At 59.5% G+C, this 24663-nt stretch overlaps 1 protein-coding gene across 15 annotated transcripts in view; it reads right to left on the bottom strand.

Moving 5' to 3' along the window:
- ARHGEF10L (Rho guanine nucleotide exchange factor 10 like) overlaps positions 1-24663 on the bottom strand; it is a 166326-nt gene that overhangs the window by 30860 nt on the left and 110803 nt on the right. For all 15 annotated transcript variants that reach the window (XM_088842970.1, XM_088842978.1, XM_088842972.1 and 12 more), the window contains 7 exons: positions 22812-22927; positions 22241-22368; positions 20064-20164; positions 13027-13148; positions 7605-7691; positions 3843-4069; positions 1942-2096 (listed from right to left, as the gene is read on the bottom strand). In XM_088842970.1, the coding sequence (XP_088699096.1) occupies positions 1942-2096; positions 3843-4069; positions 7605-7691; positions 13027-13148; positions 20064-20164; positions 22241-22368; positions 22812-22927 (936 nt within the window). The remainder of the gene's footprint in view (positions 1-1941; positions 2097-3842; positions 4070-7604; positions 7692-13026; positions 13149-20063; positions 20165-22240; positions 22369-22811; positions 22928-24663) is intronic.

Genomic DNA, 24663 nt, shown 5'->3' with positions numbered 1-24663 from the left:
AGACGGCACCCTGCTCTGCCCAGAGCAGCGAAAGCCCCCTGAAAGCTGGAGAGGGCTCCAGTCCTGGGAGGAGAACACTGAGGTTCAGGTCTTGGCTCACCCATGGGACTCCGAAGTGCCCGTTCCCACCCAGAGAATGAGGGTGTTGGGTCCAGCGGTCCCCAGTGGCTCGTTCGGCTCTGAGAAACCCCAGAATGAAAGTCAGCGCTGAGACCCCAACCCTCTGTGGGCTGGACTGCGTCCAGCGGTCCCCAGTGGCTCGTTCGGCTCTGAGAAACCCCAGAATGAAAGTCAGCGCTGAGACCCCGACCCTCTGTGGGCTGGACTGCGTCCAGTGGTCCCCAGTGACTCGTTCGGCTCTGAGAAACCCCAGAATGAAAGTCAGCGCTGAGACCCCGACCCTCTGTGGGCTGGACTGCGTCCAGCGGTCCCCAGTGGCTCGTTCGGCTCTGAGAAACCCCAGAATGAAAGTCAGCGCTGAGACCCCGACCCTCTGTGGGCTGGACTGCATCCCCCAAAGTCATTCACTGATGCCTCAACCCTGAGCACCTCAGCACAGGACCTTGTTTGCTGGTAGGGTGTTGATGGGACTGGTTCAGATGAGGTCACGCTGGAGGAGGGCGGGGTCTGAGTCCAAGGGGTTCTCTGGACACAGGCTCCCCCAAAGAGAGCCCCATGAGAAGATGGGGGTTATGCTGCCACAAGCCAAGGAACCACCTGAAACTGGAAGAGACACCTGGAACGGCCCCTTCCCCAGCGCCTTCTGGGGAGAGCACGGCCCTGCCAACACCCTGCTCTTAGACTTCCAGTCTCCAGAATGGCACTCAGTAAATTAGGCTGCTGAAACCACTCGATCTGCGGTACTTGGTCATGGAAGCCCCGGCACACGGATGCACCCTGTCCACCTCCTCCCAACCCACACTCCCAAACTGAAGAGTCAGGAGCCGAGAGGGAAAAGGCCTGAGGCAGCCCACCTGGGGGCTGGAGGGGCGCAGGGTGGGCCAGGCCAGGTTCCCAGACTCCCATGGGAGCCAGAGGGTGGCCATCCCTCCAGAAGTCCTGGTATAGATGGCCGAAGATCTGAGCCCGGACTGACATTCACACACACGGTGTGTCTGACAGGGAGAGGGATCACCTCCCCTCCCTCTACCCCATTTAATTAAAAACTATAAACACCTTATCAAAAGCTAATTTAAAATACCAACACAGTGCCAAGTGGCAAAAACAAAAAGCTCAGTACAAATATCTGCTTATAAGCTGCAACAGGCTGTGATGACGCGGCATCAGAAGCTGGGGGCGGGGGGCTGGGAGCTGAACAAGCCACGAGGGGCGAGGCCCATAGCACTCCGAATCCCTTCCTGCATCAGTATACATACGGAGAACGCGCCACGTCACCCTGTCCCGGAGCAGTTCAAACGCTGTCCGCCTTCCCTCCAGACGCCACCGTCTGTGCTACAGACGGCCCGATCAAACGGCGGAGACCAAAGTGCCTGACCGCACTGGGCACCGACTGCCAGGTGCTCAGCTTTGCCTTCACTGAAACGCTTACCCCCACCTGTACCTATGGGCAGCAGGTGTCACCATTACCCCCATTTTACAGATGAGGAAACCGAGGCACAGAGGAACAGCTGCTCACCCCCGGACACTGCTGTCGCCAGGGCAGAGCCCAGATGTGAAGCCAGGGCTCTCTGAGCCCAGAGACCCTGATCCTATGCAGCAGAGTCTCCTGTCAGTGGGCTGAGCTCTCCACACGAAAGTGAGCGCCCCGTCCCTCTGGGGACCTGATGGGGATCAGGGACCTCCAGCCTCTCCAGCACCTTGATTCCCGGACTCTCTGCTGAGCTGCTTCCTTGGTCTGCCTCCCACAGCCTCTTTGGTCCTGGAACAGGCACATGGCCAGGGCTCAGGGCAGCTCCCACCCCCCCAGCACCGCACCCTTACCGCTGGTCCGAGGGTAGGCGGCGAGGGTGCCATCCTGCAGGCCGGCCAACAGGTGGAAGGGGCTGTGTCGCAGGGAGAGCACAGGCTGCAGGCCTGGGCTCCGGCAGGCCGCCAGGCACTGGGTACCCGTGTCCACGCTGCTGTAAAGCAGGATGCTGCAGGGAGAGGCGGTGACTCACTTAGCCCCCCCTGCCCTCCTGGCGAGAGGGCTCCAGCCCCCACCTCCCACCAGCTCAGCCTGCCTCCCGCTCCGCTGTGTTACCAGGCCATTGTTCAGACTTCTCCATGGGTGGCCTTTAGGGGGCGGAGCACGCGGAAAACAGGGGGCTCTGGACACAGCACAGCTGGGGGGCTGGGAGAATGGTTTTCAGGGTCACATCTGAGGGCAAATCCAGCTGACTGTCCCCCTCCAGCTGGCCGGCCTGGACCACTGAGCCTCAATCCTCTCTGAAGAATGGGGCCGTGATCCTACCTCACAGCCATACCAAGGAACAAAGCCCCAGCGTGTGCACTGCCTGGATGAACCTTGACACGTTAGGGGGACGAGAGAAGCCAGGCACAGAAGGCCACACACTGCGTGAGTCCATCCGTATGAAGTGAGCGGAAGAGACAAATCCAGACCAATGGATGGAAACCGAGTAGTGGGTCCCAGGGGTTGGGGCGGGGTGTCCGGTGACACAGAGGTTCTGGCGGAGTGACGAGAACGTTATAGAACTAAGGAGTGGTGATGGCTACCCATCGTGAATGTACTGGAAACCACTGTGTTGCATGATTTTTAATGGCTAAAATGATACATTTAATGTAGCTTGAATTTGATCTCATTAAAAGCAAAAAGTGTTCACCAGGCTCCTGGGTTTAGTGAACCCAGACCCGGACAGCACGGAGCCTCTAGTGCCTCCAAGTTGGTTTTAAGTATACCAGTTTTCAGCTCCTCCCCGGCTGCTCGTGCAGGAAATGGGCCACTGCGAGGCTCACAGCTCCTGGCCTAGGGAGCAGCACACAACAGGTGTGCCTAACGTCCCCGGACTCTGCGGCAGGTGTGAGGAGCTTGCAGACACGAGGATGCAGGGGTGCAGCCCATCTAAGGGTCCTCCTCACAACCGTCTTCACGGTCCAGTTAACGGGATGAATATCCACCCTCCACCCACATGGCTGGGCCTTCCAGGAGGCCAAGCTCTGGCCGGGGAGGCCCCAGCTGCACGGAAGTGTTTGCTGACTCACCAGTTCCAGGCAGGTCTTACAAGGGGTGAGCCCCCTCTGCCAGCAGGTCTCCTCACCTGGGCACACCCCACACCCTCACATGCCCTGCAAGGCTAGCTGAGGCCACAGACAGGTGGACATGGGCAGTGACAGCAAAGGGACCTGAAATCTTCATGTGCCCCACGTCTTGGTGGGCTCGCACAGCAGCCCCACGTGTGGGGGCTGGTAACAGCACCCCCCAGAGCGGCCACTCAGCACAAGGAAGCACAGGACCCAAAGCCAGTGCCACCTGACCCCGAAGCCAGCGCCGCCTGCGGCACCACACTACCAGAAGGAAGCCAGGTAGTAGAGCAGCCCCTGAGGGACCCTGGTGAAAGCGTGAGCAGCTCCTGACACTGGCTGGGCATCCTGGCCCCCACTTCCTGCTCCTGAACCCCACTTCCCGTTCCAGGCCCCCACTTCCCACTCCTGGCCCCCACTTCCTGCTCCTGGCCCCCACTTCCGGCTCCTGGCCCCCATTTCCTGCTCCTGAACCCCACTTCCTGCTCTTGAAACCCACTTCCTGCTCCGGGGCCCCCACTTCCTGCTCTGGGCCCCCACCTCCTGCTCCCAACCAGGGGCGCCGAATGTTGGGGGTGAGGAGCAAAGCTGGAGGGGCAGTGCCCAGGGTGCCCAGCCCCACCCGGGTCTGGACCCCTCACCTGCCGTCCTGGAGCCCGAGGCAGATGGTGGGGTGCACCCCGGCCGAGGCATCAGCAGCGGGGCAGCCCTGGTGTCCGTCTCTGCCGTCGGCCTCCTCTGGCTCTGGAATGTACTCCATGCAGAGCACGGGGGCCGCCAGTGGGAAGGACTTGACGGTGCGGGGCGAGGGCCGGTTCAGGGAGAAGATCTCCACCTGGCCCCCCGCACCCTCCTGCCCGCCTCCAACCTAAGGCAGAGGCCAGAAAGTCCATCAGGTGAGCACCTCGTGGGCGGACGTAGACGCAGCCCCTGCCCCCGGTGACCCACCCCGAGCATCTGCTTGTCACGGGGGCTCGGCACCAAGAGAAACATGCCCTCTCCTGCCCACCCGTATCCTGCTGTCACTGAAGGTCACTTGTTCCCAGCTGCCACAGCAACAAGTTAGATTCGGGGCCCAAAGAAAATCAGGAAAAGAGCTAAGGTGGACTAGGTACCCAGCCAACTTTCTATTTCCTTATCTTTAAGGTAAATTTCAAGCAACAAAGAGCATACACTCTGTCTCCTTCAGTTTTACCTCTGCATTTAGCACATAGTAGACACTCATTATATCCTTGCTGAATGGATGGAGGGATGGGTGGATGATCACAAGGAAGGATGGATAGAAGGATACTGGATGGGTAGATACGTCATATACTAGACAGTGGAGAAACAGCGAAGAAGAAATCACTCTCAGAAGGAACAGCTGGGCTGGACTCTGAAGGGTAAGCCAGAGTTTCCCTTCCTGTATGCCTGGAGATGAGTGATATTGTGCGGTAGTTTGAGCATTCTTTGGCATTGCCTTTCTTTGGGATTGGAATGAAGACTGACCTCTTCCAGTCCTGTGGCCACTGCTGAGTTTTCCAAATCTGCTGGCATATTGAGTGCAGCACTTTCACAGCATCATCTTTCAAGACTTGAAATAGCTCAACTGGAATTCCATCACCTCCACTAGCTTTGTTCGTAGTGATGCTTTCCAAGGCCCACTTGACTTCACATTCCAAGATGTCTGGCTCTAGGTCAGTGATCACGTTATCATGACTATCTTGGTCGTGAAGATCTTTTTTGTACAGTTCTTCTGTGTATTCCTGCCACCTCTTCTTAATATCTTCTGCTTCTGTTAGGTCCATACCATTTCTGTCCTTTATCGAGCCCATCTTTGCATGAAATGTTCCCTTGGAATCTCTAATTTTCTTGAAGAGGTCTCTTGTTTTTCCTATTCTGTTGTTTTCCTCTATTTCTTTGCATTGATCACTGAGGAAGGCTTTCTTATCTCTCCTTGCTATTCTTTGGAACTCTGCATTCAGATGCTTATATCTTTCCTTTTCTCCTTTGCTTTTCGCCTCTCTTCTTTTTACAGCTATTTGTAAGGCCTCCTCAGACAGCCATTTCGCTCTTTTGCATTTCTTTTCCATGGAGATGGTCTTGGTCCCTGTCTCCTGTACAATGTCACGAACCTCCGTCCAGAGTTCATCAGGCACTCTATCAATCAGATCTAGTCCCTTAAATCTATTTCTCACTTCCACTGCATAATCATAAGGGATTTGATTGAGGTCATATCTGAATGGTCTAGTGGTTTTCCCTACTTTCTTCAATTTAAGTCTGAACTTTGCAATAAGGAGTTCATGATCTGAGCCACAGTCAGCTCCTGGTCTTGTTTTCGCTAACTGTATACAGCTTCTCCATCTTTGGTTGCAAAGAATATAATCAATCTGATTTCGGTGTTGACCATCTGGTGATGTCCATGTGTAGAGTCTTCTCTTGTGTTGTTGGAAGACGGTGTTTGCTATGACCAGTGCATTCTCTTGACAAAACTCTATTAGCCTTTGCCCTGCTTCATTCCGTGCTCCAAGGCCAAATTTGCCAGTTACTCCAGGTGTTTCTTGACTTCCTACTTTTGCATTCCGGTCCCCTATAATGAAAAGGACATCTTTTTTGGGTGTTAGTTCTAAAAGGTCTTGTAGGTCTTCATAGAACCGATTAACTTAAAGTCATGCTCAAAATTCTCCAAGCCAGGCTTCAGCAGTATGTAAACCGTGAACTCCCAGATGTTCAAGCAGGTTTTAGAAAAGGCAGAGGCACCAGAGATCAAATTGCCAACATCCGATGGATCATGGAGAAAGCAAGAGAGTTTCAGAAAAACATCTATTTCTGCTTCATTGACTATGCCAAAGCCTTTGACTGTGTCGATCACAATAAACTGTGGAACATTCTGAAAGAGATGGGAATCCCAGACCACCTGACCTGCCTCTTGAGAAACCTGTATGCAGGTCAGGAAGCAACAGTTAGAACTGGACATGGAACAACAGACTGGTTCCAAATAGGAAAAGGTGTACGTCAAGGTTGTATATTGTCACCTTGCTTATTTAACTTATATGCAGAGTACATCATGAGGAACGCTGGGCTGGAAGAAGCACAAGCTGGAATCAAGATTGCTGGGAGAAATATCAATAACCTCAGATATGCAGATGACACTACCCTTATGGCAGAAAGTGAAGAGGAACTCAAAAGCCTCTTGATGAAAGTGAAAGAGGAGAGTGAAAAGGTTGGTTTGAAGCTCAACATTCAGAAAACAAAGATCATGGCATCTGGTCCCACCACTTCATGGGAAATAGATGGAAAAACAGTGGAAACAGTGTCAGACTTTGTTTTTTTGGGCTCCAAAATCACTGCAGATGCTGATTGCAGCCATGAAATTAAAAGACGCTTGCTCCTTGGAAGGAAAGTTATGACCAACCTTGATAGTATATTAAAAAGCAGAGACATTACTTTGCCAACCAAGGTCCGTCTAGTCAAGGCAATGGTTTTTCCCGTGGTCATGTATGGATGTGAGAGTTGGACTGTGAAGAAGGCTGATCGCCGAAGAATCGATGCTTTTGAACTGTGGTGTTGGAGAAGACTCTTGAGAGTCCCTTATACTGCAAGGAGATCCAACCAGTCCATTCTAAAGGAGATCAATCCTGGGTGTTCATTGGAAGGACTGATGCTAAAGCTGAAACTGCAATACTTTGGCCACCTCATGCGACGAGTTGACTCACTGGAAAAGACTCTGATGCTGGGAAAGGTTGGGGGCGGGAGGAGAAGGGGACGACGGAGAATGAGATGGCTGGATGGCATCACCGACTCTGTGGACATGAGTTTGAGTGTACTCCGGGAGTTGGTGATGGACAGGGAGGCCTGGCGTGCTGTGATTCATGGGGTCACGGAGAGTCGGACACGACTGAGCGACTGAACTGAACTGAACTGATGCCTGGAGACTGACTGGAGGGGTGGTGAGGCTGGAACCTCAGGAAACCTATGCGAGGCCACAGTCCGCACCGTGAGCCACATGGGGAGCACAGCACCAATGTGGATCAAGGAAGGCTCTGTGGAACCCCGGTGCAGAAAGGTGGGCTGGAATCTCTGAGAGAGAAGGGCAGCCCTGCCTCCTGACACCCAGGGGAAGACCCGCCATCCAGATTCTCCACACTGCTCCATTCATTTTCATCACAGTGCCAAGGCCAGCCGCAAGAATCCTACTCTCTGATCTGTCCCCTGGCTTTCTGTTGTCCCTGCTGAGATTGTGCCTGCCAGCTGTGAGCACAGAACCTGCTGCGGAAGTCCCCAGAAGACCTCGCTGGGTGAGGGTGCGCAAAATGGGGCCCACGGGCTGGCCGCTTTCTCCAGCACCCCCCACCAGGTGCCCCTCCCCCTCCCGGCTCATGCCCCGAGGCCCAAGGCCCCGGCTGGACGTGGGGGTTACTCACCCAGAGGTAGCCCTGCGGGAGGGAGGTGCTGACAGCCGAGAAGCCCAGCAGAGGACAGCTGACAGGACTGTGGACCAGGGCTCCAAGCTGCAGAGACAAACGGCACACATGGGGGTGAACACTGAGGTGCCGGAGAAGCTGACGTCTGACAGCACGACCTGGGTCTGGACCGTCCGTCAGGGGCTGTTAAACCTGCGGGTTCCTGCGTCCCTGTCCGACCCCCAGGGAGGTCCCTGAGGGCTGGGCCAGGGAGGGGCAGGTTCCTCCCAGGCAGCCCCCAGGCACTCACAGGGGACCTCTGCTGTGGGAACCTTCTGGAGACTGAATGAGACTCTGGGCCAACAGAGGGATTTCCAGACTGGGCTTTGTTGAAAACCACGAACGTGCACCTGTTGTATTTCACACAAGGGGAAGACGAGGTCCACAGAAGACAAGAAGCTGCCCGAGGCCGTGGAGGCGGTGCGCCGTCACCCGTGGCCTCCCTGTGTCCCCCAGAGCAGCACGGCGGAGGGGGTCCCGGGCCGACAGAGCCCTCCTCGGCCGACCCCGCCAGGACCAGAGGGCCGGTCCGCAGTCTGGGGGCTCCATCTGTGCGGGGCTGTCACTGAGGACCGCTGGCTGCTCACTCCTCGGTATCAGCTGCCCCCAACCCCACGCCAGTGGCCCTCAGGCCTGCTCCTGAACCACATCTGCCGTCCACGTCTCCGGCCAGGACGGCAGAGTGAGGGGAGGGCCTGGCCCTTTCAGGGGCCTTGCTGGAAACTCCAGCCAGACCGAAGGAGGAGGCTGGCTGGGAGCACGGAGGTGCCCGAGGCAGGATGCGGCCACCGCGGGCCTTTGAACAGGCAGCTGCTGCCCCCTGCTGGCGCCCGCGGCCTGCTCGTCCCGGCCCTGCTGGGGTGATCTGACGAGGAGGCCTCTAAGGGCCACAGTTGAGGGGACCCAAAGGGGTCACCTCCCGCAAGCCCCGTGCTGAGCAGCTGGCACACGTGAACTTGGAGGGTGAGGGGACCTGACTGGCTCAGGGTCACACAGCAGGGAATGGCGGAGTCAGGGCTGGGATCCAGTTGTGAATCCCAGCCCAGTACTCTTTTTCTGTTAAAACGCTACCTGAAGGCTGGGCCGCCCCACTGAAGGCCGTGGCCCCCTGGGGACAACGTGTTCTGGGCCAGGAGCTCACACCCGGTCTCCTGGGCGCCCTCAGGCCCTGCCCCCCTCACCCCGTCTCTTGGGGGATCACAGCCCACTGAGCACCTGGCCCTTTCTGCTCCTCTGCTCTTGGATTTGTTGGGGGGTGCGGGGGGCAACCGCAGCCTGGCTCCGGTGTTTCTATGGCAACCCCAGCAGGCTGGACGTCAGCCAGTCAGCAGAGCCTGGGCCTGAGACGGGGGCAAGGACTCAAAGGCTCCTTGAACGGGCCGGGCTCTGGGTGCAGTCAGTGGGCTCCAGTCCCAGCGCAGCTGCCACCAGCATGCATGCTCGGTCTCAGCAGTCGTGTCCGACTCTTTGTGATACCGTGGACCACAGCCTGCCAGGCTCCTCTGTCCATGGGATTCTCCAGGCAAGAAGACTGGAGTGGGCTGCCATGCCCTCCTCCAGGGGATCTTCCTGACCTGGGGATCCAACCCGCGTCTCATGTCTCCTGCACCACTAGCACCACTTGGGAAGTGGCCCAGCTGGGTGACCCCACAGAGCAGTTCCTCGTGGTCATGGGGACCCTGGCATCTTGGCAGGATCCTGACTAGAGATGGTGGATGTAATGCCCTGGGCAGGAGCTGGGCACCCGGGAGCGGTCACTGGTCAGGACGACTTCCGGTGGGACACGTTAGCACTTCCCGGGCAGTAACTCCGTCAGCTGGACAGCACTGTGGGGGAGGGGCTGTCCCAGACCAGCAACTGAGGCAGAGTTAGGGACAGGGACCCACAGATGGTAACTCACTGACGGAGGGTGGCGGCCAGGATTGCGGCCACTTATCTGGTGTGCTGAGGCCCAAGCAAGCCTGCCCTGCAGCTCTGGGCTGCAGCCCTCAGTCCCCCGAGACACCTGTGTATGACAGCAGCCTGGAGCGGGCAGCAGCCCACCCACGCCCCGAGCCCCTCTCCCCTGGCAGGCCTCTCACAGAGCCTCAGCCTTCCCCTTGCCCCCCCGCCGTCGCCCTCCAGGGACGGGCCTACATCTCAGATGGAGCCCAAGTCCAAGAAGAACCTCCAACCATCTCAGCAATCAGGCCATTGGAAAGCCCCCCAAGCCACGACACCAGTGGGGCTGAGGGTGCTTTCAGCCCCAAGGGCTTCACATGGGGAAGACCCCCCCGGTGACAGGAGGTGGGTGACTTCCCACTCGGGGGTGGGGGGCGTTCTTTCAGGGAGGCCCTGGGGCAGCGGCCTGTCTGGGGCGCCTCCACCCCAGGCGTGACCTGTCAGGGCAGGCCTGTGTCCAGCATTGCCCAGAGGTCCAGCGCCCTGGGGGTAGACGGGATGATACATTCCGCACCCGGAAGTCCTTCTCCATGGGATCTGCTCGGGTCAGGAGAGCTGCAAGCAGGGGGACAAGAATCCGCCCCACGGCCCACAGGCTGAGCCCCTGGGGCAAGAGCCAGCAGGATCCCGCAGGCAGCCCCTTACTAATGGGGTCAGGACTGGAGACCCACAGAGGCTGGCAATGTCTGACGGGGAGCTGCACTGGCCGCGTGCCAGCCAAGGCCCAGGGAGACAGGATGGGTCAGGACACTCCCCTTCCCAGGGCCGTGAGCAAGTGACAGCCCCCGGATCCCCATCTCAGGGTGGCTGGGAGTCCATCTCCGGGAAAGACCCAGAGTGGATCCTGGTGCAGACATGTCCCAGAAGGACCTGCCCCTTGTGGTCAAGACTCAGGTCGGGTCATTTCAGTTGCTCAGTCGTGTCCGACTCTTTGCGACCCCATGAACTATAGCACCCCAGGCCTCCCTGTCCATCACCAACTCCGGAGCTTACTCAAACTCATGGCCATCGAGTCAGTGACACCTCATCCTCTGTCGCCCCCTTCTCCTCCTGCCTTCAATCTTTCCCAGCATCAGGGTCTTTTCCAAGGAGTCAGTTCTTTGCATCAGGTGGCCAAAGTATTGGAGCTTCAGCTTCAGTCCTTCCAATGAATATTCGGGACTGCTCTCCTTCAGGATGGGCTGGTTGGATCTCCTTGCAGTCCGAGGTCCTCGCAAGAGTCCTCTCCAGCGCCACAGCTCCCAAGAATCAGTCCTTCGGCACTCGCCTTCCTTACGGCCCAGCTCTCACGCCCACACACGACGTGTGCTTGTCAAGACTAAAGGGCTGTAAGTAGCGCCGCTGCCGTTTTCATCGTCACTAGTATTACGCCACATAACTGAGCGACTAAGCACCGCACAGCATTGTGGCCACTGTCCACCGAGCTCTGGCCAGGAGTCACGCTCTCTGTGAGGAGCCTGATTCACTGAACCCTAAATCAGGCTGTGGCACAGGGAGCAGCACCGCACTGAGCCCAGCTTTCAGGAGCGAAAGCCACAGACCTGGCAAGTCCTTCGTCTCCTTCACACCCCCACCGCCACCTTCTCGCCAGTTCCGCCAGTCCGAGCCCAGAGCACTGCCCAAGCCTGTCCCCAAGTCCCCCCTGCCCACTGCCTCCACCAGGGCCAGGACCAGGGGGAGGAGAGTGGGGTGCTCACCCCAGGGGCACCCCTTCAGGGGCCACAATACTCAGACATCAAGAAAAGGTTTCAACACAAATTTTTACAATAAAAATTTAGCACATACACAAAACATCAATGTGAACAATTACTAAGAACTGAAATAAAGACAGGACTGGATGCTGCCTTACCCTAATCCTGGCTCTTTATTCACTTAAAAAAAAAAAAAAGGCAGGCAGGCCAAGCCCGCAGTGGGCTGGTCTGATTTTCTCTGTAAGTGCTGCAATGAAACATCGCTCGCCCTGACGATCAGCACCGCCTCGCCTCGCCAGTCACCCGGGTCTCATTCACCCCCGCCGCCCACCACCTGCACCAGGTCCCGACCCGTCCCAGCGGGACCCTGGTGCCCCGAGCTCTGCGAGGGTCTCAGCCTCCCGTCCTGGCTCCTCCGGGTCCGCAGTTCCCTCCCGCACATCTGTGGGATGTGTCAGACGATCCTTCCAAAAGGCAAACCAGGACCCGCCAGTCCCCTGCTCGGAGCCATGCTTGGTTTTTCCTTGCTCTGAGGATGAAATCCAAACCCGATGCGGCCTGCAAGGCCAGCTGAACCAGCGCACCCACCATCGGGTCTCAGAGCCCAGCCTGCCCTGCTGGCTCCCAGAGCCACGGCCATGCCAGCTGTCCCAATTGCAGGCTTCTGTGTCACTTTGTTTGATTTGAATATTCTCCCCCTGGGCCCTCCCATGCCTCTGAGAGGCCCTCTCTGACCCCCTAACTACATGGCCCCCTCTCTGTTTTCACTGTATCTGATTTATTCTCTTTATAGCACGCAGCACTCTTTTCTCTTTGCTCTTGTTTGCTGGGCGGGTGGGTGGGAGGTGGTGTTAAGTGCCTGCCTCTCATGTCCAGACTGAGAGCTACATGAGGGCAGGAACCTTGCATGTTTAGGTCACCACCATATTCCCAGAGTGGGCACAAGGCCTGGCACACAGTACATCCTCACAAAAATTATTTGCAGAACAAATGAACACATGAATGAACGGATTGGCATCCCAAGGGTATGTTCCTTCAGCTGTTCAGAGCCCGGATCTACAGTCCAGTTTATCTCCTGGGAACTAATCCCGGTCTCAAGGTCTCGGGCTTGCTCTTCCCTGCTCGGAGCTCAGACAACCTCACCTCCTTGGGAGGAGGATGGGCGGTAACTTCTCTAGACGGACGGCTGAGCTCAGCCGGGGGCACGGGCATGGATGGCACTGGAGCTGAGCATCCCTGTTCTTATGGCCAGGGTGCAGGCATCAGGGAACCAGGTTCCTATTCCTCCTGTCACCCTCACTGGCCATGACACTTAAAAAAAAATCATGTCACCTGAGCCTTTACCTGCAAAGGAGACCTAAAGACTTGTGGGGTTCTTACAAATAATAAAACTAGCGAATGATAGCAAAGCACTGAGAGGGGTGATGGCCGTGGAGCCAAAGCCGGCTGCCCCGGCAATGTCCTAAGAGATGAAACCTCCCAAGCAGGGTGCAGCTGGTCGGGTGCGTTCCAGTCTGTCTGCTGAGCGGGCGCAACGCCATCAGCTGACAGATCGCTGCTGTCTGTTAGCTCAGAATGACGCAACTGTCGGTTCCCTGACCCACAGAGGTTGCCTGCCCCCTTCTCTAGGGGGGACGCCGACCCCGAGAGCGACCCCGTGGGCCTGACGTGGAGAAGTTGGGGCGACAGCCGGGCCTCCCCTGCCCTGGGCCCCCGCCCCGGGCGCTCCGGCCGCCCCTGTGTGCACTCACCTGCAGGCTGAGGCCCCTGGAGGAGAAGGCGGGGACGCAGCAGGCCAGGATCGGGCACCAGAACGGGGCTCTGCTCTGCTTGTCCTCATCCGGACACAGCCAGCCCGGCTGGTTCTCATCCCCTGCGCGAGAGGAAGGGGGTGGGGAGGGCCCGTTAGAGATGAAGTGGTCCACAGGGCCTGGGAGCCCACGCCCACCGGCTGGACGCTCACTGCTGCCCTACAGCCCGCTCTCCCCACGGCAGCCAGCGCCATCCTGCTGAGCCTCTCCCAGACCCCGCGGTTCCCCACTTCTGCCGGGTCCTCATCCACCCACAATAAAACCCAGACTCCTCTGGAAGAGCTGCGAGGACCCTCCCTCCCTGTCAGCCTCACCCCTGGCAGCAGGCCCCACCATGCTAGGCTTTCCTTGGAGGCTGAAACAGGACGAGCCCGCAGGAGGGCGGCCCTTTGCCCTTTGCCCTCCGCCCTCCGCCCTCCCCAGGGCCAGTTCCACTCCTCGCTGAGGCTGAGCCCTGCCTTCTCGGAAAGGCCTCAACGGACCATCGCCCCGTCCCCCACCTCCATCACTTTCTGTCTCAGACCCGCGGTGTGTCAGTGGCCCTGGCCACAGTTTCTGGCTCTTTCTCCCCGTGTGTGTGTGTGCACGCGTGACTGCACATGTGTTCCGTGTCCTCGCGTCCCCCAGCTCCCACTACACCCATCTCCCGTGAAGGCTCACGCTTCCCACACCTCCTCCTCTGCTCCACGCCACCCTTCACACGGCACTGCACGCGCCCTTGTGCGGCATGAGCGAAGCTTTATCCCCAAGCCCCGTTTTCCGGATTAGTCAAATCAGGATGATGGCCTCAAAGAGCAGTCACTTCCCCAAGCCCCGCTCGGCCCAGAGCAAGCACTGGAGAAATACGGCCAACTGGGAAGGGCGTGAAGCTTTGTTTTCACAAGATGAATGAATCCCAGAGATCGCCTGCACGGACTATAGTTCTGTATTATGTGCTTTGGGCTTCTCAGGTGGCGCTAGTGGTAAAGAACCCGTCTGTCAATGCAGGACACGGAAGCGATGCAAATTCAATCCCTGGGTCGGGAAAATCCCCTGGAGGAGGGCATGGCAACCCACTCCAGTATTCTCGCCTGGAGAATCCCACAGACAGAGGAGCCTGGCAGGCCACAGTCCACGGGGTCCCAGAGTCGGACACAACCGAGTGACTGAGCACGCATTGTGTGCTTTAACATGTGCTAAGAGGGTGGGCCTTACGCTGTGTTCTTATCACACACACACAAATAACAATAATAAGGCAGGGGGCAGGAGGGAAGTTTGCAGAGGATGCATTTGGTTAGGGCGCAGACTGGCGATGGAGTTCACGCGTCTGCTTACCTCTGAACTCATCCAGCTGTATGCGTGAAATGTGCATGGCTCTTTGTATGTCAGTCATACCGCAGTAAAGGGGCGTTAAGACTGCCATTTCCACCAGAGAAAGGTGATGTCTGTGTGCTGGACCCAGGCAGCAGGGGCCGAGGCTCTCTGAGAGGCGAGGATGTTCACAAACGCAGGGATTTGCGAACAACCAGCTCCCGCTCCGGCAGAGGCTTCGGCACCTGCACACCCCCTCGAGCAGTGGGGTCTCTGGGCAAAGGGCTCCCTCCCTGAGCTGGCCAGGGCACCCCCAGCACCAGGCCCTCTGCCTCACGGGGCCCTGGTTCCCGCCGCTGGGGAGGAGAGGCCACCAAGGACAGGACACGCTGAGCCCAGGATGCGCGCCTCGTAAGAGGACGGCAGTGTGCACCGCTCTGCAGTTCCCAGCAGCTGCCCCACGCGCCCTCGCAGCCAGCAGGCCAGCTCAGGGTCTCAGCCCCCCTGCAGGGGCCAGGGGGGCGGAAAACAGGGCTCAGGAGCCAAGGAACCAGCCCCCGGCCTGCACAGCACCCTCAAGACAGCTGAGAGCTGAGACAGCCGCCCGCCCTGGGGACACCCTCTCACGTGAGAAGCCCACCACCCTTGGACAAAGCCCTGGGCGGTGAGTGAAGACGGGCAAGGCTGCAGAGTCTGGCCCTGCTTTCAAGGTGCTCGCAGTCACGGGGACCCAAGGTGCTCACAGTCACGCGGACCCAAGGCGCTCACAGTCACGCAGACCCCCGCCTCTGCGGGCAGGGGCCCGGGAGAGCGGTCCGAGCCCACCTGCCCGCCCGGAGCTCCATGAGTGGACACGTCTGCTCCCCCATCACCGTGTCGCCCCGAGCTCCGTCCTCCCCTCCCCTCAAGGCGCTCCCAGCCCATCGAGTCCTGGCAATTCATCCCGTCTCTTCCTTTAATGATCTGACCTTCTCCTTCCAGATGGTGCCTTCCCTGCCTGCGACTGGGAACGTTAACAGAAAATAGGGCTGTTGTTCCCCATCTGCCGCTGCCACTGTTCCCGTCACAAACCCGGGGCGGCTGAGACCGAATCAGAAGCCTGCCTCCTCGGAGACAGAAAGCCCGGCACTGACGGCAAAGCTGAGACTTCCAGTTGACATTAAGTGGGGGCTTGTCTAGCATCGGCTGTGTCCGCCAGCACCCACCCAGCTCTGGGGTCCCTGCCCGCGCCCCCGAGGCCTCAGGACCGCCCGCCGGCCACAGGAGGCTGACTCTGCCATCAGGGCCCCGCGTGGCTCAGAGCCGCACACGTCACCTCTCTGAGCCTGTGGCCTCGTCTGGAAAACGGGGGAAATAATTCCAACTGTTAAGAGTTGTTGTGAGCACTGGAAAGACTATACACTAATATCCAGTGGGCACCAGACACTCAAGAAACAGAACCCAGGGACTTCCCTGCTGGCCCAGTGGTGAAGAATCGACCTCGCCATGCAGGGGACGGAGATTCAAACCTTGGTCAGAGAACTGGGATCCCACATCCCGCAGGGCAGCGAGGCCCACCCGCCGCAACTAGAGAGAAGCCTGCCTGCTGCAACGAAGCGGCCGGCCTCAACCCAGACCCAATGCAGCCAGAGAAATAATTCTTTAAACATATTTTTTTAAAAAGAAATAGAATCCACTATGATCACTGTCCTCGTGGTGACTACTGTGCTTGAGGTTGGACCAGCCCCCGCCCCCGGGCGGAGCCCCCACCCTGGCCGGCCCTACCCAGCGTCTCCAGCCCCGCCTGCCTCCCCGCCCTGCACCCTCGCCCTCACCGCGGCCCCAGCAGACAGCCCAGCCTACCCCACTCTACACCCCAAACCCAAGGGCCCTGTCACACCTGCCCAGCCCACAGAGACACTGCAGAGCAAGGCCACAGGCAGCCCCACACGCGTCTTGTCCAGACACCTCGCCCTTGCAGAGACGCTGGGGTCCAGGGAGGCCAGGCAGCAGCCATGGTCAACCGGCTGGGGTAAAGCCGAGAGGGGGTCCAGGGCCAGCACCCTTGGCCCTCCTGCAGAGCAGACCCGCTGCTTCCAGCTGAGCGCTCGGGCAGGTCCTGGCACCGCCCTCTGATGGCTGAGGGGTCTCTCTGATCACGGGACTGGCCTGGGGTCTGCCTGGCCCAGGTCCTACAGGGGCGGGAACAAGGAAGGCCGTGTCGGGAGAGGCTCCAGGGGTCCCTGCGCCACGGATGCAGCACTTGGAGCCGCAGGGGCTAGGGGGGACACAGGAAGGGAGGCTGGAAGCCCCAAGCTGTCCTTTCCCACCCCCACCTCCAGGGCCTCCTATCGACAAACCTCTTCCCGAGCCTTAATGAACAGAGACTAGCTGGCAGAGAGAGGGGAGGGCACCTTGGCCCCTCTGCACTAAACGTGAGACGCAGACACCCCTTTCCCGGGAGCTGCCCCTTCCACACACCATCTCCCCTACGCTCAGCTGACACCCTGGGAACATCCCCATTTTCTGATGGAGAATCCCAGGCACGCATGGGTGAAGTCGTCTGTCCGAGATCACGGAGCTGGCACGCCGCAGAGCTGGGAACTGAACCCACACAGTCTGGCTCTGTTTCACGTGGCGCTCAGACCCCGAAACACACAGAAGGGGCCCGGGGGACTCTAGGCCGGGTTAGGGGAGACAGGCTGCCTTCCTCAGGCCGCAGGGCACAGTGGCAGCCACACTGGGGTGTCAGTGGGGTCCCCAGACCCCCCAGCACCCCTGCCCTTCCAAAGAGTAGAACTGACCCCCCATCCTGGTTCCCAGTGGCCCCTGCCAGCCCTCTGCTCTCAGTCTTTGGTGGATTATGATCTCGGCACACTGGACTCAGGGAGAGGGGAAGATACAGGGAATAAAATCAAAGGAATAACATCCTTTGTGAATAAATGTTTTTAACATAGTCTAACAGGCTCATATTATTCCCAGCCTCCTCCCGCACCAGGCACTGCAGATAAAAAAACAAACTGGCAAAATAAAAGAACCAAATTATTCAAGCCCCAGGGGAACCCAGGCATTCAAATAAGATTTCAAATGACTCTCTTTCTATTAAAACTTTTGCTGCAGTGAAACCGGGGGGAGATAAGGCTGCTGAGCGTCTTCTCAGGCCGAGGAGAAGGGAGCCGCTCACATTAGCGAGCTTCGTCTATGGGGTCACACAGAGTCGGACACGACTGAAGGGACGCAGCAGCAGCACATTAGTGAGCTCCTCTCCCGCCAGTACCGGGGCCCTCTCGGCAAAGCATCTGAGCTTCAGATGGGAGACAGGCACAGGTCCACACATGGGGCTCAGGCCCTGGATGCCTCCCCCACGGGCGGGAAGAACGAAGCACACGGCAGAAGCCCAGCAGGCAGGCCACCCTGGCCAGAAGCCCCGCCGGCCTCGGCTTAAAACCCCTCCTCCAACATCCGCAGGCCTCCCGGTCACAGGAGCAGCCCGCAGAGGCCCCTGTGGGTCAGCACCACACCCCGGAGGGCCCGATCCAGCTCCTCCAAGCCCAGGCCTTCTCCCTGTTCCCTCCCCCACCCCCCGTGCCCCCCACGCCCCCCACCGCAGTCAGACGATCCACTTAAACGTTAACCAGGTCACACCGCCCTCCAGCTCTCAGTGGGACAACCAAGCCCCCACGCTTCCAGACGACCTCTGTACACCTCACGCTGGCTTTCCTGTAAACCCGCTCCCCACTTCCACCGGCCTCCCCTCACACCCAGCTATGCATCAGCTCTGGCCACCTCAGGACCTTTGCACTTGCTGTACAGCCTGGCTCACTGGACCGAGACCTCCGCCCAGCTTCAGACTCCGCAGAGCCTGCCCTGACGGGTCCAGACCCCAGGCTCCCTGCAGGTCACAAGTCGGCTCCAGCCCCTCCCAGTCGGATCTGCTCCTCACGTAAACCTCTGCCTGCCGCGTACATGCACCTTCCTTGAGAACAGTGACCTGTTTTTCCTTTGCTCTTGTCCCCTGTGCCTAAAATTACTGCACTGTTGGTCAGTCGCTCAGTCGGGTCCGACTCTCCGCGACCCCATGGACCGCAGCACGCCAGGCCTCCCTGTCCATCACCAACTCTTGGAGTTTGCTCAAGCTCATGTCCATCGAGTGGGTGATGCCATCCATCTCATCCTCTCAAATAACTGTAGAGACTCAATAGTGAAAGTGAAGTCGCTCAGTCGTGTCTGACTCTTTGCGACCCCATGGACTGTAGCCTACCAGGCTCCTCCATCCATGGGATTTTCCAGGCAAGAGTACTGGAGTAGGTTGCCATTTCCTTCTCCAGGGGATCTTCCCAACCCAGGGACTGAACCTGGGTCTCCTGCATTGTAGGCAGATGCTTTACCGTCTGAGCCAATACTTTTTTTAATTGATGAAAGCCTTTGACAGAGGTCCTGACCCCTTCCCAGAAACACTTTTAAATCTATTGGAGATATACATTGAATACTTATCTCAAAAAAGATCACACCAGAAACAGAATAAAATAAAACAAAACCCCCAAAATCGCTGCTACTGACTGGAATCAGCATGTGGGAATTCTAGCATGTCACAGACAATAATGGTTCTGATCGGCAACAAACCAGGCCTTTTGTCAATTCAAAAAAAGCACAAATAAAGTGCTTATAGCTCAACGAGCGTAGTTTGGAGACAGAGGCTCACCAACTTGAGGAAGCAGAATGAACAGTAATTAAGAGTGGGCTCCAGAGCCGGCTGCCCAGGTTCTGAGCCCCCTCCTGCTGCGTGAGCTCCGGCGTGAGCCCCTCCTGCTGCGTGGGCTCCAGCAAGTCGCCGTGTCGCTCTGGGCCTCAGAATCCCAACCGTACAAAGGGACTCACAACAGACTTACCTTGTGGTGTTACTACGAACATGAAATTAAAGAGAGATGTGTAAAATGCTTAGAAAAAGGCTCGCCACACAGGAAACACTTCATAATACAACGTCCATTATTTCATAGGGGATGCATAGGAGAAAAGACCCTGGTGGCTCAGACAGTAAAGAATCTGCCTGCCATGCGGAAGACCTCTGTTTGATCCCTGGGTTGGGAAGATCCCCTGGAGGAGGGCATGGCAACCCACTCCAGTATCCTGGCCTGGAGAATCCCATGGACAGAGGAGCCTAGAGGGTTAAGAGTCAGTGGGGCCACAAAGAGTTGGACACAACTGGGTGACTAAGTGCCGCCCAGCACAGGAAGAAAGATTATAAAGAGGCCTCTGGTTGAGAACCAGTTTCATCTAACCTGCATCATTCTTTTTACAACAGTTTTATTGAGATATAATTCACCTACCGTAAAATCCACCCTTAAATAAAGAGTACATCTCACTGGCTTCCGGTATAGTCACACAGTTGGGCAACCATCACCACTCTCTAGTTTGAGAACATTTGCATCATTCTTACCAAAAAAAAAAACCTTAGTGATGACTCACCAGTCTCTTCCAAACCCCAGGCAACCACTAATTAACTTTCCATCAACTCCCACCATTCTACAGACGGGGAAACTGAGGCTCTGAGCGGGGAAGTGACATGTCCCAGGTCACTAAGCCCACTACACCATCTCCCTTCACTCAGAAGCCTCCGTGGCCCCCAAGACTGAACGCCCCCCTCGTACCCACACATATATACACCCCAAACCTCCCCCGTCCACCCCTGACCCTCGGGCTTTACTCACGGAGTCCGATCTTGGCCAAGTGCAACCTGTTGACCCAGGAGATTTTGCTCAGGGGGTTGGGGGTGATGAAGACCACCATGAAGCTGATGGGGCGGCCGGACCTTCAGTGAGAGAGCAGGGCATGAGTACTAGAATGGGGCCTGGCTCCCCGGGAGGCCCCCGGCCCCTCTCCCGCCCCCACCAGCCCTGGAGACGGAGCGCGGTCTGTGCAGAGCGTTGAAGCACAGCCAGAGGGGCTGGGGGCCTGGCAAAGCCTCAGTCCCTTGAGGAAAGAGTTCCTCCACCCACCATAGCCGCAGGGACAGGCAGGTCCCCAGAGCGACAAGACCACGGCCTCCCAGCCTAGCCCAGGGGCCCAGCAAGGCCACAGGGGCCTGGGCCTCTGCAGACGGCAACTCAAGCGGCCCCCCGGGGCCCGACTGGTTGGCCTTCCACAGGCCTCGACAGCCGCCGGCACACACCTGGCCCAAAGCCTGTGACTCGGGCCTGTTGCTGGCCCCTGACGCAGGACAGCTGCTTGGTAAGTGTCCACTGAGTGACACATGAATGCACGAAGGAGTGAGCGGAGGTGTGTGCAGGCCTGGGGGGCAGAGGCCCCTGCTGTCCCTGTCACCGCGCCTCGGAGCGGCGGGGCGCCTTCACTGTTTCGGAGCCTGTCTCACCCCTGTGGTCCACCCCAGCCCGGAGAGGCGGGTGGGGCCGGGGTCTCGAGCCCTCCGTGGGGCGCGGGGAGGAGGAGGCACGGGGTGGGGGGGACAGGGAGGCTCAGCAGGGCACCGAGAGCCAGCTGGAGGGCCACACGCAGGTTCAGGCCCCACCCGGGGCGCCAGTACCCCCTGCCCTGCAGCCACGGAGCCTGTAAGCCTCTCTCCACCTGCGCGTGTACAGTCGTGTCTGACTGTGCAACAGACCCAGCGGGTCACAAACTGGGCTGTGACAGCTCGCCACCCAGCCTGGGCCTAGGAGCGAGGACCCTGAGAACCCGGCCCCACCGCCCCATCTGCAGAGTGGGACCACACAGCTCCCCCTCCATCTCTGCGACAAGTCCACAAACGCCTGCGGAACAGGTGTGGGTCTACGGAGCACCAGCTCCCGGGCGGGCATTTGGGGAAGGCTGGGTGCACCTGGTCCCGGGAGATGGCATGGTTGACCGACCACTGGCAGCATCTGAGCAGTCCAGCAGAGGACAGGCCCACAGGCAGCGTCCGAGCAGTCCAACAGAGGACAGGCCCACAGGCAGCGTCCGAGCAGTCCAACAGAGGACAGGCCCACTGGCAGCGTCCGAGCAGTCCAGCAGAGGACAGGCCCACAGGCAGCGTCCGAGCAGTCCAGCAGAGGACAGGCCCACTGGCAGCGTCCGAGCAGTCCAGCAGAGGACAGGCCCACAGGCAGCATCCGAGCAGTCCAGCAGAGGACAGGCCCACTGGCAGCGTCCGAGCAGTCCAGCAGAGGACAGGCCCACAGGCAGCGTCCGAGCAGTCCAGCAGAGGACAGGCCCACAGGCAGCGTCCGAGCAGTCCAGCAGAGGACAGGCCCACAGGCAGCGTCCGAGCAGTCCAGCAGAGGACAGGCCCACAGGCAGCGTCCGAGCAGTCCAGCAGAGGACAGGCCCACAGGCAGCGTCCGAGCAGTCCAGCAGAGGACAGGCCCACAGGCAGCGTCCGAGCAGTCCAGCAGAGGACAGGCCCACAGGCAGCGTCCGAGCAGTCCAGCAGAGGACAGGCCCACAGGCAGCGTCCGAGCAGTCCAGCAGAGGACAGGCCCACAGGCAGCGTCCAGCAGAGGACAGGCCCACAGGCAGCGTCCAGCAGAGGACAGGCCCACAGGCAGCGTCCAGCAGAGGACAGGCCCACGGGCAGCGTCCGGCAGAGGACAGGCCCACAGGCAGCGTCCGGCAGAGGACAGGCCCACGGGCAGCGTCCGGCAGAGGACGGGCCCACGGGCAGTGTCCGTCCGAGCAGTCCAGCAGAGGACAGGCCCACAGGCAGCGTCCAGCAGAGGACAGGCCCACGGGCAGCGTCCAGCAGAGGACAGGCCACCCGGGGACGAACGGGTCCTTTGCTCATTCATCCATTCGGCCACGAGCACCTGCTCTGTGCCACACGCGGCGCCGGGCACAGCCCCCGCCCAACCCCACCGCACCACGAGCAGGACAGACCCGAGGCCCCTCCGCTCACTTGTCAGGCTTCCCGGGAAGCAGGAGCCGCAGGCGGCACTTGTTGGCTGAATGGATCTCCTCCTCCTTCACCCGCAGGAGCCGCTGCAGGGCCAGGCACCAGTCCTGAGCCACCGCCATGTTGAGGTTCTAGGGCGCAGGGAGCCAAGGACGTCAGCACACAGCCTGCTGTCCCCAAGAGCCACCCTCGATGACTCCAGGGCAGTTGGGGCCTGCCGGGGGGGAGAGGAGTGGGGCTCCGCGCGCTCGGCCACTCCCCTGGCGCCAGGCCTTGGTTCTGACCCCCCCAGCACCCCTCCTCTGAAAGGGACACACCCTCCCAGCCTGGGATGAGGCCTGGGGAGACGCTGCAGGACAAACCAGACTCTGCACAGGGAACAATGAAAAGATGCCGCAGCTGGGCCCTGCCCAACCAGAACCAGAGCTTCTCCCCAAACACAGGCCACACGCTGGGCTCCCAGCAGCCACAGGGGCGTCACCCGGCACTGCTGGGGGCCCCGAGGCCAGGGCACAGCGGGCACCGAGCAGAGGGGAGCCGCCCTGTGCCCCCTGCCCAGGCTGGCGCTGTGTACCTGGTAAGTGCCGTGCAGCGTGCTGACGAGAAGGGTGATCTGCTCCACCACGGCCAGGTCCTTCTGCAGGTCCTGAAGCTCCTGGAAGAGGCGTGGAGGCCCGAGGTACACCTTATCTGGGCAGAGAGAGACCCTGTGGGTGGGGAAGGCACCAACAGGAACCCCAGCAGGCACTCACTGCAGCGGGGAAGGGCTGCTGGACCTCCCTGTGGGCTCAGCGGCCAAGAGTCCGCTGGCCAGTGCAGGAGACCCAGGGGATCCTCGGGCCGGGGGATCCCACAAGCCACAGGACAACCGAGCCCATGCGCCACAGCTACAGAGCCAACGCTCCAGAGTCCACGTTCTGCAAGAGAATCCGCTGCAGTGAGCCCACACACCACAGCCAGAGAGGAGCCCAGCTCAGGCAAGGAGAGAAAGCCCGCGGGCGGCAGCAAAGCCATAAATAAATAAACCACCTTTAAAAAAAGAAGAAAGAGCTGTCGCCCCAGGGGTGTGGCGCTAGAGACACGGAGGGAAGCACCACCAGGATCTCGGCCGCGAGCGGGACAGTCCACCTGGGGAAGCCTCTCTCGGCCGCGAGCGGGACAGTCCACCTGGGAAGCCTCTCTCGGCCGCGAGCGGGACAGTCCACCTGGGGAAGCCTCTCTCGGCCGCGAGCGGGACAGTCCACCGGGGGAAGCCTCTCTCGGCCGCGAGTGGGACAGTCCACCTGGGGAAGCCTCTCTCGGCCGCGAGCGGGACAGTCCACCTGGGGAAGCCTCTCTCGGCCGCGAGCGGGACAGTCCACCTGGGAAGCCTCTCTCAGCCGCGAGTGGGACAGTCCACCGGGGGAAGCCTCTCTCGGCCGCGAGCGGGACAGTCCACCGGGGGAAGCCTCTCTCGGCCGCAAGCGGGACAGTCCACCTGGGGAAGCCTCTCTCGGCCGCGAGCGGGACAGTCCACTGGGGAAGCCTCTCTCGGCCGCGAGCGGGGACAGCCCACCTGGGGAAGCCTCTCTTGGCTGCTAGCAGGGACAGTCCAGCTGGGGAAGCCTCTCTCGGCCGTGAGCGGGACAGTCCACCTGGGGAAGCCTCTCTCGGCCGCGAGCGGGACAGTCCAGCTGGGGAAGCCTCTCTTGGCCGCGAGCGGGACAGCCCACCGGGGGGAAGCCTAGTGCCAGGGTCTGCGCCACTCCCAGTCTATGCAGAGGGTCACAGGAGACCAGAAGACTGAGAGCCAGCTGTGCCAGGAGCGGCGAGGAGCCCTCACAGGCCCAGGAGGATGGTGAGCACCGCCTAAAGGAAAACAGCCGTGCCAAGGGAGCCCGCGAACAGCCAGCAGCTCAAAGATGCTCTAAGAGCCTGCTCCACGGCAGGTCCGATTGTGCGTGCTAGAGAGAAAGCGGCACGTGAGACACACAAGGTCCCTGTCCTCGTGGAGCCGACCACCTGGCCGGGGTTGCATGCGTGCTAGGTCGCTTCAGTCGTGTCCGACTCTTTGTGAGCCTGTGGACTGTAGCCCGCCAGGCTCCTCTGTCCATGGGATTCTCCAGGCAAGAATACTGGAGTGGGTTGCCATTTCCTTCTCCAGGGGATCTTCCTGCCCCAGGGATGGAACCTGAGCCTCTTCCGTCTCCTGCGTTGGCAGGCGGGTTCTCTACCACGAGCACTGCCTGGGAAGCCCAGTGGGGTGGGGAAGGAGTCAGTTAAGAAGTGGCGGGAGGTACTAGGGAGGGAGGTATCGGGGCGACGGGACAGAGACGGGATGGGGGTGACGGCACCCAGCTCTCTGGGGACGATACAACTGCAGTGTCGAGGTACTGGCGGGCAGGCAGCGAGAAAGAGCACGGGGCCCAGCAGGACCAGACTGGGGG

Source organism: Moschus berezovskii, chromosome 2 (genome assembly GCF_049115385.1).
Source record: "Moschus berezovskii isolate FMDL1 chromosome 2, NW_MosBer_1.0, whole genome shotgun sequence".
NCBI lineage: Eukaryota > Metazoa > Chordata > Mammalia > Artiodactyla > Moschidae > Moschus > Moschus berezovskii.
This window is presented reverse-complemented; position numbering and strand designations above follow the sequence as displayed.